The 14,115-nt window shown below is 32.3% G+C and overlaps 1 protein-coding gene across 6 annotated transcripts; it reads left to right on the top strand.

Moving 5' to 3' along the window:
- The first annotated feature begins 531 nt into the window (after nt 1-531).
- LOC114375650 (transcription factor TCP2-like) lies at nt 532-10,844 on the top strand. 6 transcript variants are annotated; one of them, XM_028333494.1, is made up of 8 exons: nt 532-665; nt 810-891; nt 990-1,054; nt 1,291-1,405; nt 1,555-1,680; nt 2,031-2,162; nt 2,346-4,055; nt 10,583-10,844. In XM_028333494.1, exon 7 carries the CDS (start codon nt 2,422-2,424, stop codon nt 4,018-4,020), a length of 1,599 nt encoding a protein of 532 aa, XP_028189295.1. In that variant the 5' UTR covers nt 532-665; nt 810-891; nt 990-1,054; nt 1,291-1,405; nt 1,555-1,680; nt 2,031-2,162; nt 2,346-2,421; the 3' UTR covers nt 4,021-4,055; nt 10,583-10,844. The 6 variants fall into 6 exon arrangements, with proteins under 6 accessions (XP_028189295.1, XP_028189293.1, XP_028189290.1 ...); XM_028333492.1 differs by having other exon boundaries at nt 1,560-1,680; nt 2,031-4,055; XM_028333489.1 differs by having other exon boundaries at nt 2,031-4,055.
- Nucleotides 10,845-14,115: the final 3,271 nt, after the last annotated feature.

The raw sequence follows: 14,115 nt of genomic DNA, 5'->3' as shown, positions 1-14,115 counted from the left end.
ACAACACTTTTTAAATAAACTCTTAAATAATTTAAGGATTAATAATATATTCATCTAACTTATTTTCAAATATAGATATAAACAATAGCACTACATATTATTATATTTATAATCATACCCAAATAAATAAATAAATAAATAAATAATTGAAAGCATTTCACAAGAACAAAGAAAGGTCACCCACTTTAAAAGAAGCCCTATGGCACATGACAAAGGGCCTAAAGGGAGAAACAAAAGAAAAAGAAGAAACAATAATTATAAAAATACTAGTAATAAACAATCCTATATTAACCAAAACACAAATCTGGTGAGAAGAAAAAATGTAACAGAATTCCTTGAATAAGAACAAAAAATCATTCAAACGAAACTGATTTTAATATTAACTTCATTATTTATTGTTTTTATTGTGAATTAATAATGAATATTAATATATAAAATTAATGCTATAATTAATGAGAATAATGAATGTGGAGTGAGGTAAAATGGAGGAGAAAGCAGGGACAAAGATGGAAGAAGCTATACATAAAGTGTGAAACGGCACCCTATAAGCCCGGTGATTGTTGGAACAATCTCTTCTTCCATTCCATGTTCTTCTCCTTTCACTTCATGTTTCAGCTTAAGCCAGTTTGAGTCGAAGTTCAACCTTGTACTTGTTTGTTGCTTTGGTATACCCTCAATTCTCCTTCACTTTCTAATTCTGTTTTTTTTCTTCAGTTTTCACCACCCAAACAACCCCTTAAGAACATTCTCTTGTCTCTCATCTCTCTCTCACTCACTCTATAACAGCTGTTTTATGTTTCCATGTGCAGAGAGAGAAAAAGCAAGTAAGTGTGAACCTAGCTCAAAATTCAGCTCCAAAACATGCTTCTAAGCTTTGGTCTTGGATTTAAGGTCTTGTCTTGGACACAAACTCCTTTGTTTCAGATAAAGGAAAAGAAAAAAAAAACAAAGAAATCTGATTTTTTTTTTTTTTTTTTTTGCATTTTAAGGTACACTTGAGAAGCAAGCATGACCATTTGGAAAATTCAACAATTCTTGAAATAACACAGCAAAGGTCTCTTTTCCCTCCAAAGCTACCTTTTTTTTTTTTCCTTCCTCTTTATTTTGTTTTAATTAATGATTCTGAGTTTCTTTCAAATCCACATAATGGAAGGTTAATTTTTGTTGTTGACAAAATAGTGGAACTCATCTGAAAATGCAATAATGTGTTTTAATGAGTTGATATTTGCAGGTTCCGAATTTCATCTCATTTACCCTTTTTGGTTTTTTGTTCCATTAATGGAACTCCAGGTGCACAGATCTGTGAGGTGTGGGGAGAACAACTAACAACAAGCTTTGTTTCTTTTCCCTTTCTATGCTCCAGACCTTGACACCTTCCGCAAAACCCGATCCAACAATGTTCAAAGTAACCAAGCCTCTCAACCTTCTTTAATTTATGTTGAAGATAATAATAATTGTAATTTTCCAAACTACTACCATGCCTTAATACTGAAGAACCCTTCTTGTGGCGTGTGTGGCTTCTAATGAGATTTGCATATATCTGCTATTTTCAAGGCCAGGAAAAAACTATAAACAAACAAACACAAGCTGAAGCCAAAAGGGGTTTGGCGCAGATCCGCGACCCATTTGCAAAATTTGCTGCTTTAGCTTAAAAACAAAGCGCGAACTCTTGAATCAAAGGTAGGTACATATACACATATATATCCATTTCCGTATCCATATGAGTTTCCAAGCATAATTTGTATTATACCTTCTCCTAAAGTTCATGGTTTTTATTTTTTTTAATAAAAGATTTAGGCTTATATTACTTTTTAAGATGTTGTGTTAAGTAACATGGTCAGACTCAGATCCTATCTGCTGTGTAATAAGTGAACCTGAGAATGTTCTGATAGCTTTATTTTTTTTATATAAAAAGTACAAAAATAAATAAATTTCTCTTGTTTTTGGGATGGTGATAATAGTAATTTTTATTTTAATTAATTAATTTATTTTTGGTTGTTGAGGGTGTGGTGTTTGCTTTTGGTTTGCAGGAGGGGGTGAGGCTGAGGCTCTGAGACCTACTCAGTCTTTTGCTTTTGAAAGGGCTTTTCTTTTCTTTCTTTCTGCGATTGAGAAAAAAAGCTATAACATGGGGGGCTTCTGACTCGGACCGCGATTTATCGGTGCGTAAATAAAAGGCCTTTTTATCACTACACGGCCAAAGTACTCTCTCTGATTCTGAATCATAGTCATCAATGCAAACCACATAGCAACAACAACAACAACCCCACCTTCTTCTGTGTGCACTACTCTCTCTTCCTTTGACTCTATTTTTCTTCTCTCTCTCTCTCTCTCTCTCTCTCTAGTACTTCCCCTGAAGATAAGAGAAGAAGAAGACGACCAAGTGGGGCGTGTAGCTTGGAAAAGAGTCGTGTCTGTGATATGGAGGAGGATGAGATTCAAGCATGTAAGTTCCCAAGAGTTGGAAATGGTAGGAGTAGTGACCAATACCAAGAGGAGGAAGAAGAGGGTGGTGACCTAAGACTTAGAAAAGGTGTTGGTGTTGGTGGTGGTGGTGGAGGTGGAGGAAGTGATGCTAGCACAAACCACTTCCACCAAAGTAGTTGGCACCATTCTTCTAGAATCATAAGGGTGTCTCGAGCATCTGGTGGCAAAGACAGGCACAGCAAAGTGATGACCTCAAAAGGGTTAAGAGACAGAAGGGTTAGGCTCTCTGTGACCACAGCTATTCAGTTCTATGACCTTCAAGATCGCTTGGGTTACGACCAACCTAGCAAAGCTGTTGAGTGGTTAATCAAAGCTGCTTCAGAAGCTATCTCTGAGCTTCCTTCTCTCAACAACCCTTTCCCTGATACCCCTAAGCAACTAAGTGATAAGAAAAGGCCTACTAGTGGTGGTGGTCAACAACAACAACAAATACAACAAGGCCACTTTGATGATGCTGATGGAGACACAAGTTACCCCCAAAACCAAAGCCAGAACCTTTCTCTCTCCAAGTCTGCTTGCAGCAGCACTTCCGAGACAAGCAAGGGCTCAGGCTTGTCCCTCTCAAGGTCTGAGATTCGTGTGAACCGTGTTAAGGCAAGGGAGAGGGCTAGGGAGAGAGCTGCTAAAGAAAAAGAGAAGGAGAAGGAGAAGGAGAAGGAGAAGGAGAAAGAGAGTGAATCTAGCATTGCACATCACCACCATCATCACCATGTGAACAACAACAACCACATGTCTCACACAGCTTCCTTCACTGAGCTTCTCACTGGTGGGATTGGGAGCACTGTAACAGTTAACCCCAACACCACCACCACCACCACCACAACAACAACAAGTCCTAATGGGTCATCAGTTCATCAGATCCATGATGGTCATGATCATGAGACTAATCTATTCAACAAGGGAAGGCAACAACAACAACAGCATCATTGGTCTCAAACAGTGACACCTATGGACTACTTCAGCACAGGCCTCTTGGTAGGACCTTCTTCATCATCTGCAAGAACTCAACAACACCAACACCAATCTTCTTCAGCACATTTCCAACTGGGACATGCACATGCCCTTCCAATCTCTCCATTCAGTGGAGAAAACCACTCAGAGCAGCTGCAGCATTTTTCCTTCATGCCAGACCACCTCAACAACATACCAGCTCATCATGTGGTTACATCTTCTTCTGCTTCTCATCAACCCAACGGGGGTGACAACAACTACAACCTCAACTTCAGTATCTCTACATCGACGGGCCTTGCTGGTTACAACAATAGGGGGACCCTTCAGTCCAATTCTCCGTCTTCCTCGTTTTTGCCTCATCACCTCCAGAGGTTTCAACCTTTAGACGGATCGTCCAACCTACCTTTCTTTATAGGAGCTGCTGCTCCTTCTTCTGCTCCTCCAACCATGGACAACAACAACAATAATAACAGCAACAACCATCACCACCTTCAGTTCTCACCTGTCTTTGATGGCCGCTTGCAACTCTGCTATGGCGATGGAACAAGGCATTCTGACCACAAGGGGAAGGGAAAGAACTAATTAAGTTCCCCCGAGGAACACCACTTTTCTTCCTGGTAAGACAAAAATAAAACTCTCTTTATCTTTTTATGTTAGCCTTGTCATTTTCTATTCTGTTGTTGTTTATGTTCGGTATATAGATACTATGCTGTCATTTTCTTTTTCCTTCTGTTATTGTTTGTGCTTGATACATAGTTGTCCATTGTCTGTGAAATTTTTTTGCATTGTGAATTAATAAAAGTTTTTATTAATATGATTTTTAAAACAATTTTTTATATAAATCAATAAATTTATCATAATTTATAATTGAATAATAATGTATTTGCTGTCAATTTTTCCCCTTATCCTTTGATAGGCTTGTGCTTTGCCCTAGGTAAACGTAGGAGGATATTAAATAGAAAAAAGTGTGTGTGTGTGTGCGAGAGAGAGAGAGTGTGTGTGCGAGAGAGAGAGAGTGTGTGTGGTTATTTCTTTATTGAATTTGAAAGAGGATGGTCATGGATTGATGTGTAGAGTGAGTGCATTGTGCAATACCAGGAGCGGCTTGCTTTCCTCGTGGTAAGCATAAACAAGTTGGGCACTGAGCATAGTTTTATGGGATGGCTATCTGTTTATTTTTTGTCTTATAGTTGAGTCATGCTGCATGGATTTGCGTGAATAGGGTTTTCCACTGCTTGTCTCCTTTTTTGTTCTCTCCTTGTCCTTGGTTCCCTTTCTCTCTGGCATCGGCGAGTCCCTGCCAAGTGTAAGCTTTTCTTGTGGCAAACACACACCTTGTGTAGGTTTATCACTTTTGTGTGTGCCAATGCCAAAACCAAAATATATGGCTTTAAGATCCCAATTCAATGTATTTCATCACTCCCCAACCTGCACATGACATGACATGATTCTAATCGGCGCATTGTCAGCTTCTGTGAAGCAGGCCAACTAGTATAATTTACTATAAGCATAGTTGCTAGCTTACTTGGAATTGGATAACAAAAACCATACATTTAGGATCTTTTTGACAACTTTTTCATGTTCTCAAAGGTCCATGCACGTCGCACAACTTGACTCTTCCAGCCTTATAACCAACCGGATTCTCAAACTATATTATACACACTACAATACTTAATTAATTACTAGTTATAAACTAAAGTGAAAAAGGTCAAATATATTATACTGTGCCACATTTAGATTTTGTTTCTGAAGGAAAAATACACTAACTTTTTTCATAATGTAAATACTAATAACATATTCATCCTTTTTTATTGAAAAATTATATCTAACTCTCTTGCACTTGTCTTATTTTCTTCTTGCTAAGAGTTGTGGGCGTATGATTCACATATAAATTTAAAATTGGTAAGGTATATGTAATTTTTTAAAAGCACTAGCATACGTATTAACGTGTATAAATAATACTAGTATTAGATAAGATAGATAACTGTAATTTTTTTTTTGGGTATTTTAAGAAAAATTATGCAAATATCTAGGTGACATATCTATGAATGTTATAAAATGTGTCCTTACCTGAATATATATATATTTTTTTTGTTTTTATATTAAATTCATAAGTTCCTTTTAGCATTCATTTGAACAGAAAGAACACATCATTATTAGTTAGTGAATGATTCAGCTTTAAAAAAGTAAGTACTAAGGTAAAATCAAATGAAGAGTATAACATAAAATTTTATTAGAATTGTACTACTAATAGTAGATTCATTTTTTTTATGATATTTACGCCACTTCTTTTGAAGTTAGTATTAATTACACATGCTTCTTTTTTATTGAAAAATTATACCTACTTAACCTGCACTTTCCTCTTTATATTATTTTTAAAAGTATTATGTGTATTGTCTACACATAAAATAGAAAAAAGTGTATTTGATTTTTTTTAAAATATATATATATATAGCAACGTGTAAAAAAATATAAAATAAGAGAGATAGACGTACGTAATTTTTAATTGCAAGTATAATTAACTCTATCTTTAAGGAAAGTCATGTCAATGGAATTTATGTATATATAGATATATCCAAACTATCTCAAGAAAAATCCTGGGGCGTGGGTGGGATAGAGAAAAGATAATTAAACAGTGGAGAAGGAGAATTATATTGTTGAACATTGTTTACTTTTTTGGTAGTACGAAAGGGCAGTAGGAAATGTGCCTAGGGCTTTGTTAGCATAAATCCCTGTCTCTGAAATATTTTGTTTTAGACAGATTCCTAGTTTCCTATAACATTTTCGTATCAACCTTAGCAGATGAGAACATGTTATTAGAAGATATCTTTCTTTTCTCAATGACAACAACCCTTTATGGATCACACTTGATATCATGCAACACGATTAAAATTCAAAGCTTTAAGAATATTAAATATCATGGGATTTTTCTTTCCTCCAAAGTCCTTTTGATTTCCTTTTCCTCCATTTTTATATGACTAAGAATTATGCAATTTACTCTTTTGACTTACCTTCTTTGTGCGTGTTCAATTGTTTGGGATAAAACACCGGATAGATCTCCATCAATGCGACACAAGCAAATCACACAACTGAATTGAAATCTAATTTAACCCTAAACCTCACACATACTTGCACTCACTATAATAATCTCCCCCTTAATGTGAGTAGAACTAGAGCTAAGTCTATTCCTTAATTCTCTATTAATGAGCCACAAACAAACTATTCAAGTGAACTTGACATTACACTTAACTCAAAACATTAAGGTATTATTAGGTTTATGGGTCCTTATTTCGCTTAACTTGTTCATTTTTATTCAATGTGTGATTCATTGGAGTGATGGTACTCAAGATTGTTGAGATGAGAATGCTAAACTTGCAAAGATGTAGGATGAAGTTGAAATAACTTTACTAATTACTAAAGCTAATCTTCGGTTAGATGTAACAAGCACATGAGTGGGGGATAGAAACTTGTTTTTTTGAAATGGAGGAAAACAATGTACAATTCACCTATACACACTATTTGGTTTAATGGAGCAGGGGTAGGAAGAGAAAAAGGATGGAAAAATAAATTAATTTACTACTATATAGATTTTTTCACCTATACACACTATTTCCAAGTTCATATATATGGAAGAACATCTGTTGAAATTAACCTCTTAAATAGATCTCACCTTAAGAAATTAGTCTTTGACTCTATTAGGATATATTCTGAGTTCGCGAAAAAAAATAAAGTCATTAAACACTATGTTATTAATGCACATTGAGGAACAATACGAGCATAATGCAAGAATTAGTTGGGTTACAACTAGACAACTTGTTCAACGTAATATGTAGTGATTAATGCACAACATAACTAATTTTGGAGGCAAAAGTCCGGGGGGAATTGCTTTACGAAGTGAACTGTAAAAGTTAGAGTTGATTTTGAAAAAATGGAACTTGGAATTGGATCACTTCAAGGTATTGATTCTTAATTATATATAGATCATCTTCTTAATCTAGTATATTGCTCGAAATCATTGTATATAGGCCTAGACCATAAGCATTCATTTTAGTGGTGGTACTTTAGTCATTATAAGATGTATTTAGGTTGAAGCATCCCTTTTGTTCTTTTATTGATTTCTTATATTTTTTCATGATTATAATTTTTTTTTTAAAAGTGAACTATACCTAAATTTTTTGACCCAATTGACATCAGCATCGTGCTTGGAAGTGAGGTTAAACAAATGTATGGTGGAATTTGTAGCCTTAAAAGTTTGCAAGTTGGAAGGTCACATTTCAAAATTTAAGGACAGAGAAGTTGCTATGATGACTTTAACTTTGGATCTTTATCCCTTACCCACCCCACCTCAAGTATGTGAGTTAGGCCTTGATGGTAGTAGGATTGAAGTGTTACACAGATTAGTTTTCGATAAATGAAGCAATAAAAATTTGAAAAGCCTCAAATATTTAAGATGTTTGGGATTTTGTGTTCTGGAGAAGCCAGTGTTGGAAAATTAAGGGCAGAAAATTTATTGATCAGGGCAAGAAAGTGGTTCAGGAGTAGCAACTGAACTAAAAATAATGGTGAAGATTGTCATTTTTTTATAAAAAATTTGGTGAAAGGAAATGAAAAGCTTGGTATTGAGTGGATTCAAAATTCCCACTTTATAAATGTAAGAGAAAAGTGGATTCAGGCTGAAAAATAGGAATTTGCAACCAAAAAGTAAGTTTTCCTAATACTGGAAGAAGTGAATTTCTAACCATTTTATATTATAAAATGAAGAGAAACGAAAGTCAATAAATGCAAAATATAGATAGATGAAGAGAGAAGGATAAGGGGATAGGAGTAATTTTTTACTAAGAGAACCTTTAAATCTTCATATAAATCAAACTAATTCGTTTTATGTGTTTTTTCAATTATTATTTTTTTTGTTTCAAGACACTTGTTATGATAATTGGTATCTTTGGATTAGGTTTTTTTTTTTTTTGCTTTAATTGGAACAGATTTTGGCTCTAATTTTAAAAAAATTATTCAATTCAAACTAAAGTGAACTTACATATCCATGCATAATCTTATTTCTAAATTTACTATACTATTTTCATATTTATATGTTTGTTCTTTTATATTTTTTTATAAAATTGTCATATGACTTATATATATTATTAAAAAGTACATTTGAGTAAAACTATATTTTTTAATGAACATTTAAGTGAAAAGTTCATTTGTATATATGTAACTCTAACTTGTTAGACCATAATTCTTCAAAACTAACATACAAAAAATGGTCAAATCAAATGTGAATTGAAAATGATAAAGGTTGATGCAATTGGATTAGTTATGTCTTCAAAGTATATTGAACATTTCCAAATAAAACTGGTAGAAGAGATTGGTTTCATTTTTTTAAAACCCTATTTAAATCTTTGCTTTTTGTTTATGCTGATTACGTGCATAATTGTAGTCAGGCTCATGTTAACCTAGCATCCTCCTATGTACTAAAATGAATTTCAGGGAGACTTATCCTGTAATACATGAAATTCTTGCTCAAAAAAGATAAAAATATATAGTTACAGTAATAAAGATAGAGAAAAAAAATGATGTACTACAAGCATAGATATGAGTTCTAACCTTAAGGGTAGTTTCTAATAGTTGGTTGAAAATAAATGAAATAATTGTTTGTTGAGAAGATTGTAGTAGTTTAAAAGATTATTATAGTGATGGTAATTTGGTAATTGTTAAGGGAGTGGGAAAAGGTTTAAGTTTTTATGGGAGTTAGTATGTATATAGGTTGTTTCCATTTTAATTTTAGGATACAACTTGGAACAAGTTTTTTTTATGCCTTTACCATGTTCTCAAACTAAGCAATGATACGTGGATTTATCTTTTAACATAATAGCTCCCATTAATTAGTTAATATGTGGCTCAATTGAAAAAATGTAATTGCATGATTGAGAATATGATGACCAGGATATAAAGAATTTCATCTAAGTTTTGCCCTTAGTTTAATGACATCTGGTTCATTTTAAAATAAATAGCAAAATTAAGATGAGAGCTCAACATTAATGATTAATCTATATTTGTATGATCTAGAAAACAAGGAAAATAAATATCTATAGTAGGGCAAGATCTAATTAATATATAAGCTATAACTACTGATGTATTTTTAAAAGGAGAAACAATATATAGGCAAGATTCACCTCTTGCCTTGACTTAAAAAATTGTAGCTCAATGGTTTGCTTGATGCTTTTGGTATCAGTTCGTCCTAGCTACTTCTCTCATAGTTGCACCTCCTCAAGCAATTGGTGGTGCCATGCGTTTTCTCCACTTAAATCTTTGCTAGGGTTGAAATGAACAAAGCCCCTCAGTAGTTAGTAGTTCCTGAAGCATTTGTAGTGTAGTATCCCAATAGGCTACGAGAAAGCCAACCAACCATAGTTCATAGAGAAGTCATTAGTGTAGTAAATGGACAAGAGAATAAGGTCCATTGTTGTATTAGTTAAACTCATAAGAAGTCTGCCAACAATTTCCATGGAGAAATTTAAAAAAAGGAACTCCAGGTGTTTCATCTTAAAAATTATTAATGATATGGTAGATTAAATATTAGGTTGAGAATGCTTTACTGATCATATACATTTCTGAATTCTTATAAACAGATTTACGCATTACTAATCATCCTTTTTAATTTAAATGATAGTATTTGCTTTTGTTGTGTCTTGTTCTCTTCTATGGTGTAATTTGATCATGAGGAAACTTGACGAAAAGCTTATAATATTAAGAAGCGTATTAAGATTCATCTAGGGTTGGGATTTTAACACTTTTTCCTGCCTTTTAATTTTCATCCACCTTTGGGGGCATGCATATCTTCCATTTTGCCAAGATTTGTTTAGCCTGAAGTGTGAACAAATATCTCTCTATGCATGAAGTTGGAGTTGGATATCTATCTGATTGAAATCACTCCTGTAATAGCTCTCTCTTATACACTATTTACTCTTTAGGTACATTATTGCATACCTTATTCAGAGGACTATGCTTTATTTGTTACTCATGTAATGTTAATAGCAAAAGATTTCTTGTGCAATGTGGTGTGGTTGTCTACATTACTTCTCTCCTTTTCATTATCATTTTTCATATATAAGGTTACTCATTTGTTTTTTTTTTCTTTTTACAGGAATTTTGTTCTGTGTTTTTGTAGGAGCAACAAGCTGTGTCCCCTTCCCTTCTGCAAAATGGAGGATAAGTTGTTGTCATCAAGTGTTGGTGTTTCTTCTTGGATCATTTAGTCATTCAATTACATTGAGTATTTGAACATTTATTAACTTATGCGTGCATTGTACTATATATGATGGATAAATGTAAAAGAATGTTGATCGTAGATATTTTGATTTTCTACCATTAATTCTAAAATTACCTGTCCCGTTTAGTTGGAAAAATAACTTCAAATTTCTACGGTGTCCTTTCCGTTGACACTTTTTTTATAAAGGAAAATTTTCTATTCATAACCATCGATTTAGTTTGTTGGACTTTTAATTATATGAACTAATCAATGGTTCTTGTCATTTGGACAGTCATGCCACTTGATTTACCAAATAGCATTAGCTAAATCTTTTATTTCTCATTTGAATAAATCTTATTCTTTCTCCTAAACCTTATTGATATTTATATTTCTTAGATAAAAAAGTATGAAATATTTTGTAAGTTTCCAATACTTCAAATGTATTTTTTAATTTAATATATTACTTTGCAATTTGCATATTATTTTTATGTTATAAATAGAAAGAGGAAGTTAAATCAATAGGTTAAAGATTGCATGTAGCATACTTCGGGAGAAACAACATTTATTGAAGCATAGTAACATAACTAGATCTTATTATTTTTTTAAATTATGTATTTTTTAAAAATAAACTTATTATTTTAAAAATATTTAGTATCATATTAAATATAGTTATATTAAAATTTAATAAAGAGATTAATTTTATTTTTAATTGAGTAAATATTATTTTTAAAAATATTAAGTCTATTTATAATTATTTACATTAAAATTTATTAAATCTTTGCTTTGCTTGAGTTTATTTAAATATAAGCCAATAGTTAATGCATAAGAAATTTAAGAAATAAAATTGTTATTATTTTATAATTTATTATAAACAATTCATTTGAGTTTTTAAGAATTATGTGTATTTAAAAAAAATTAAGCACAATTTTTTTTATGAGATTATCATTAAAAAGTAAAATATATCAAAGATTATATAAGAGAAAAATATGAAATATAAAATAAGTAGTTTAAAATCATTAAAGACATAAATCTAGTTTTATGACAGCTAATAGTAAGAATGGTTCTTGACAAAAAAAAAAAAATCATAATAATAGTGAGTAATTTCACACTTATATAATTCTCACTCATACAATTAATAAGAAGTAAGCCAGAAAAAAGTATGATAAAAAAATTATTTTTCATTTTCAAATCTATTTTTTATATGAAAAGTATAAATTCCAAAAGAATCTAAAAATAATAATTATGAATATGTAATGCAATATAATTATTAATTTTTTTATTGTTGATATAATATTAATATGTAGTAATTAAAAAATGAATTTATTATAAGAATGATTCAAATCAATAGTTATTGTAGATTTTAGGTTTTGATAAGCGGTCAAATTTTAAGATTAAATTGTTTTGTCAAATGAATGATTATTATAAAGTGTAAGTTTTGATCCAATATTTGTAAAAGTTTTAAGGGAAATTTCCTTTTATTATATTTATATATATATATATATATATATATATATATATATATTCTTGAACTAAAAAAAAAAACAAATCTTGAAAGGTGTTTCTAGAATGAATGTTGTTTCCCAGAAAAGCTAATCAAGAAGCATGCAAACATAATTCTTGAAATGTTTTTCCGGAAACACCTTTCCAAAATTATATTAGCATAATTCTAGAAATATTTTTATGGACGTAAAAAAAAATTATATATTAAGGAATGACGTTTCCGAAAAGGTGCAGTGCCTCACGTTTGTGCTTAAAGGTCCTTGACAAAGCCAAGGACGGCTGCGACTCCAACGAGATTGGGTCGCCAAGTTTGGTGTCATTCTCACTGTGCGTTTAAGAGGGTGAGGTGTATTTTTGGCAGTTCAAGTCTTTTGGGGGGTGCAGGAAGCAAAAAAGGTGTTGCCGGAAGCTAATGCCTTTAATGTGGGGAGTTGCTGAACAAAAGCCCACAGAGGACAACTGATACAAGACCAAGAGGAAAGTCCAAAATTTAGATTGAATATCAGGTCATGCACTCATGCACCAAGCACCATTTATTAGCCAATGTTCCTGTGAAGTGATCTTGTCTTTTTGTCTCAAACCGTTTCTCAGACTGAATTTCTGTGCTTGTTCAATTCTATTGGAGAGTGTTGACTTGTGGGGTTATAGAAAAGAAAATTCTGAAAAACAAACAGGGGGTTATGCAAGAATTGCACAAAATTAAAACCTGTTTGCATTATCAGTTAGTGTGTCATAGGGAGAAAATGCAAGTAAATCCAAAAAAATAAAATAAAAATCAAAGTATTAATCTTATCTTGATAAATCTGTGTTAAAAATTAATTTGTGATTTTTTAAATTCTATTTTAACCTTCACACTTGATAGCCAGTAGTGAATAATATTACAAGTTTAAACACTCCTTGTAGTGTATATATCCTTGGAGTGGAAGAGAGAGTTGCTAGACAATTCAGAGGTTATTATTGTAGTACTACTTTTTTAGAGTGTAAAGAGATAGATGAGAAAAAATGAAAAAGAGATGGAGAGAGAAATGTAACGAGTAATATTGCGATGATAAAAAGTTAAGAAAGATTGTAAAATGTGTGTGGGAAATAAAGTGTGAAAAAAGCCAGATTTTATAACATTTTCATTACAAATTCGGCTCAAAATACCGCATCTCTAGTTTTCTTTGCCGTGCCAAATTCAGAAGGAATCACTAGCAGTTTTGGGAGGGTGTGTTCGGACATGGTTATAAAAGCAATAAGCTAGCAAAATGTACAATCCAATTTAGGATGAAAACCATATAATAGCTTTGGCTGGAATGAAATCATGGAATTTGCACTTCGACCAATTTGTTGCTATGCAAAAGTATATGATCAATGCAATTTTCACTTTAAAACGACAGACATATAAGAGCATCTTTAGCTTATAAAGAGGGAAAGAAGGAAAAGAGCCTAGAGATACGAGCAATTTTTCTATGCAAAATTCAGAGTCACTTTTCAAAAGAAGTTAAGGGACATATTATAAGAAATCTTAGCAGATGTTAATAAAATCAATTCCAGGATCTTCTAGCACAATATACATGGAATAGATGGCGCCTGCTATGACAAAACAGAAAAATAAAATGGCTAGTAGTCCTTATATAAAGTAACAGTTAGCCCTCGTGGGGACGTTCTAATGAATTCAACAATAATTCAAGCTTCCAAGTTTTAAAAAATGTATTAGAATACAGAAATATACATACACATCTAATTGTTTGGTTCTCAGTCTCACCCTAATAATTTAAGTTTTAACATTAATTAATTGATTCACTCCCTAAAGGTCAAATGAGAAGCTCCTTATAGACAGCAAACCAGGACTAAAGGCCAAAAGCACAAAAGTTGACAAGTTCCATTTGGAAGATGCAAGTGCACCTGAAAATGCTCCAAAAATGCTAGTGTGATGATGCAAAGTA

Source organism: Glycine soja, chromosome 11, assembly GCF_004193775.1.
Source record: "Glycine soja cultivar W05 chromosome 11, ASM419377v2, whole genome shotgun sequence".
NCBI lineage: Eukaryota > Viridiplantae > Streptophyta > Magnoliopsida > Fabales > Fabaceae > Glycine > Glycine soja.
Note: the sequence above shows the minus strand (reverse complement) of the source record. Positions and strands in the feature narration are given on the sequence as shown.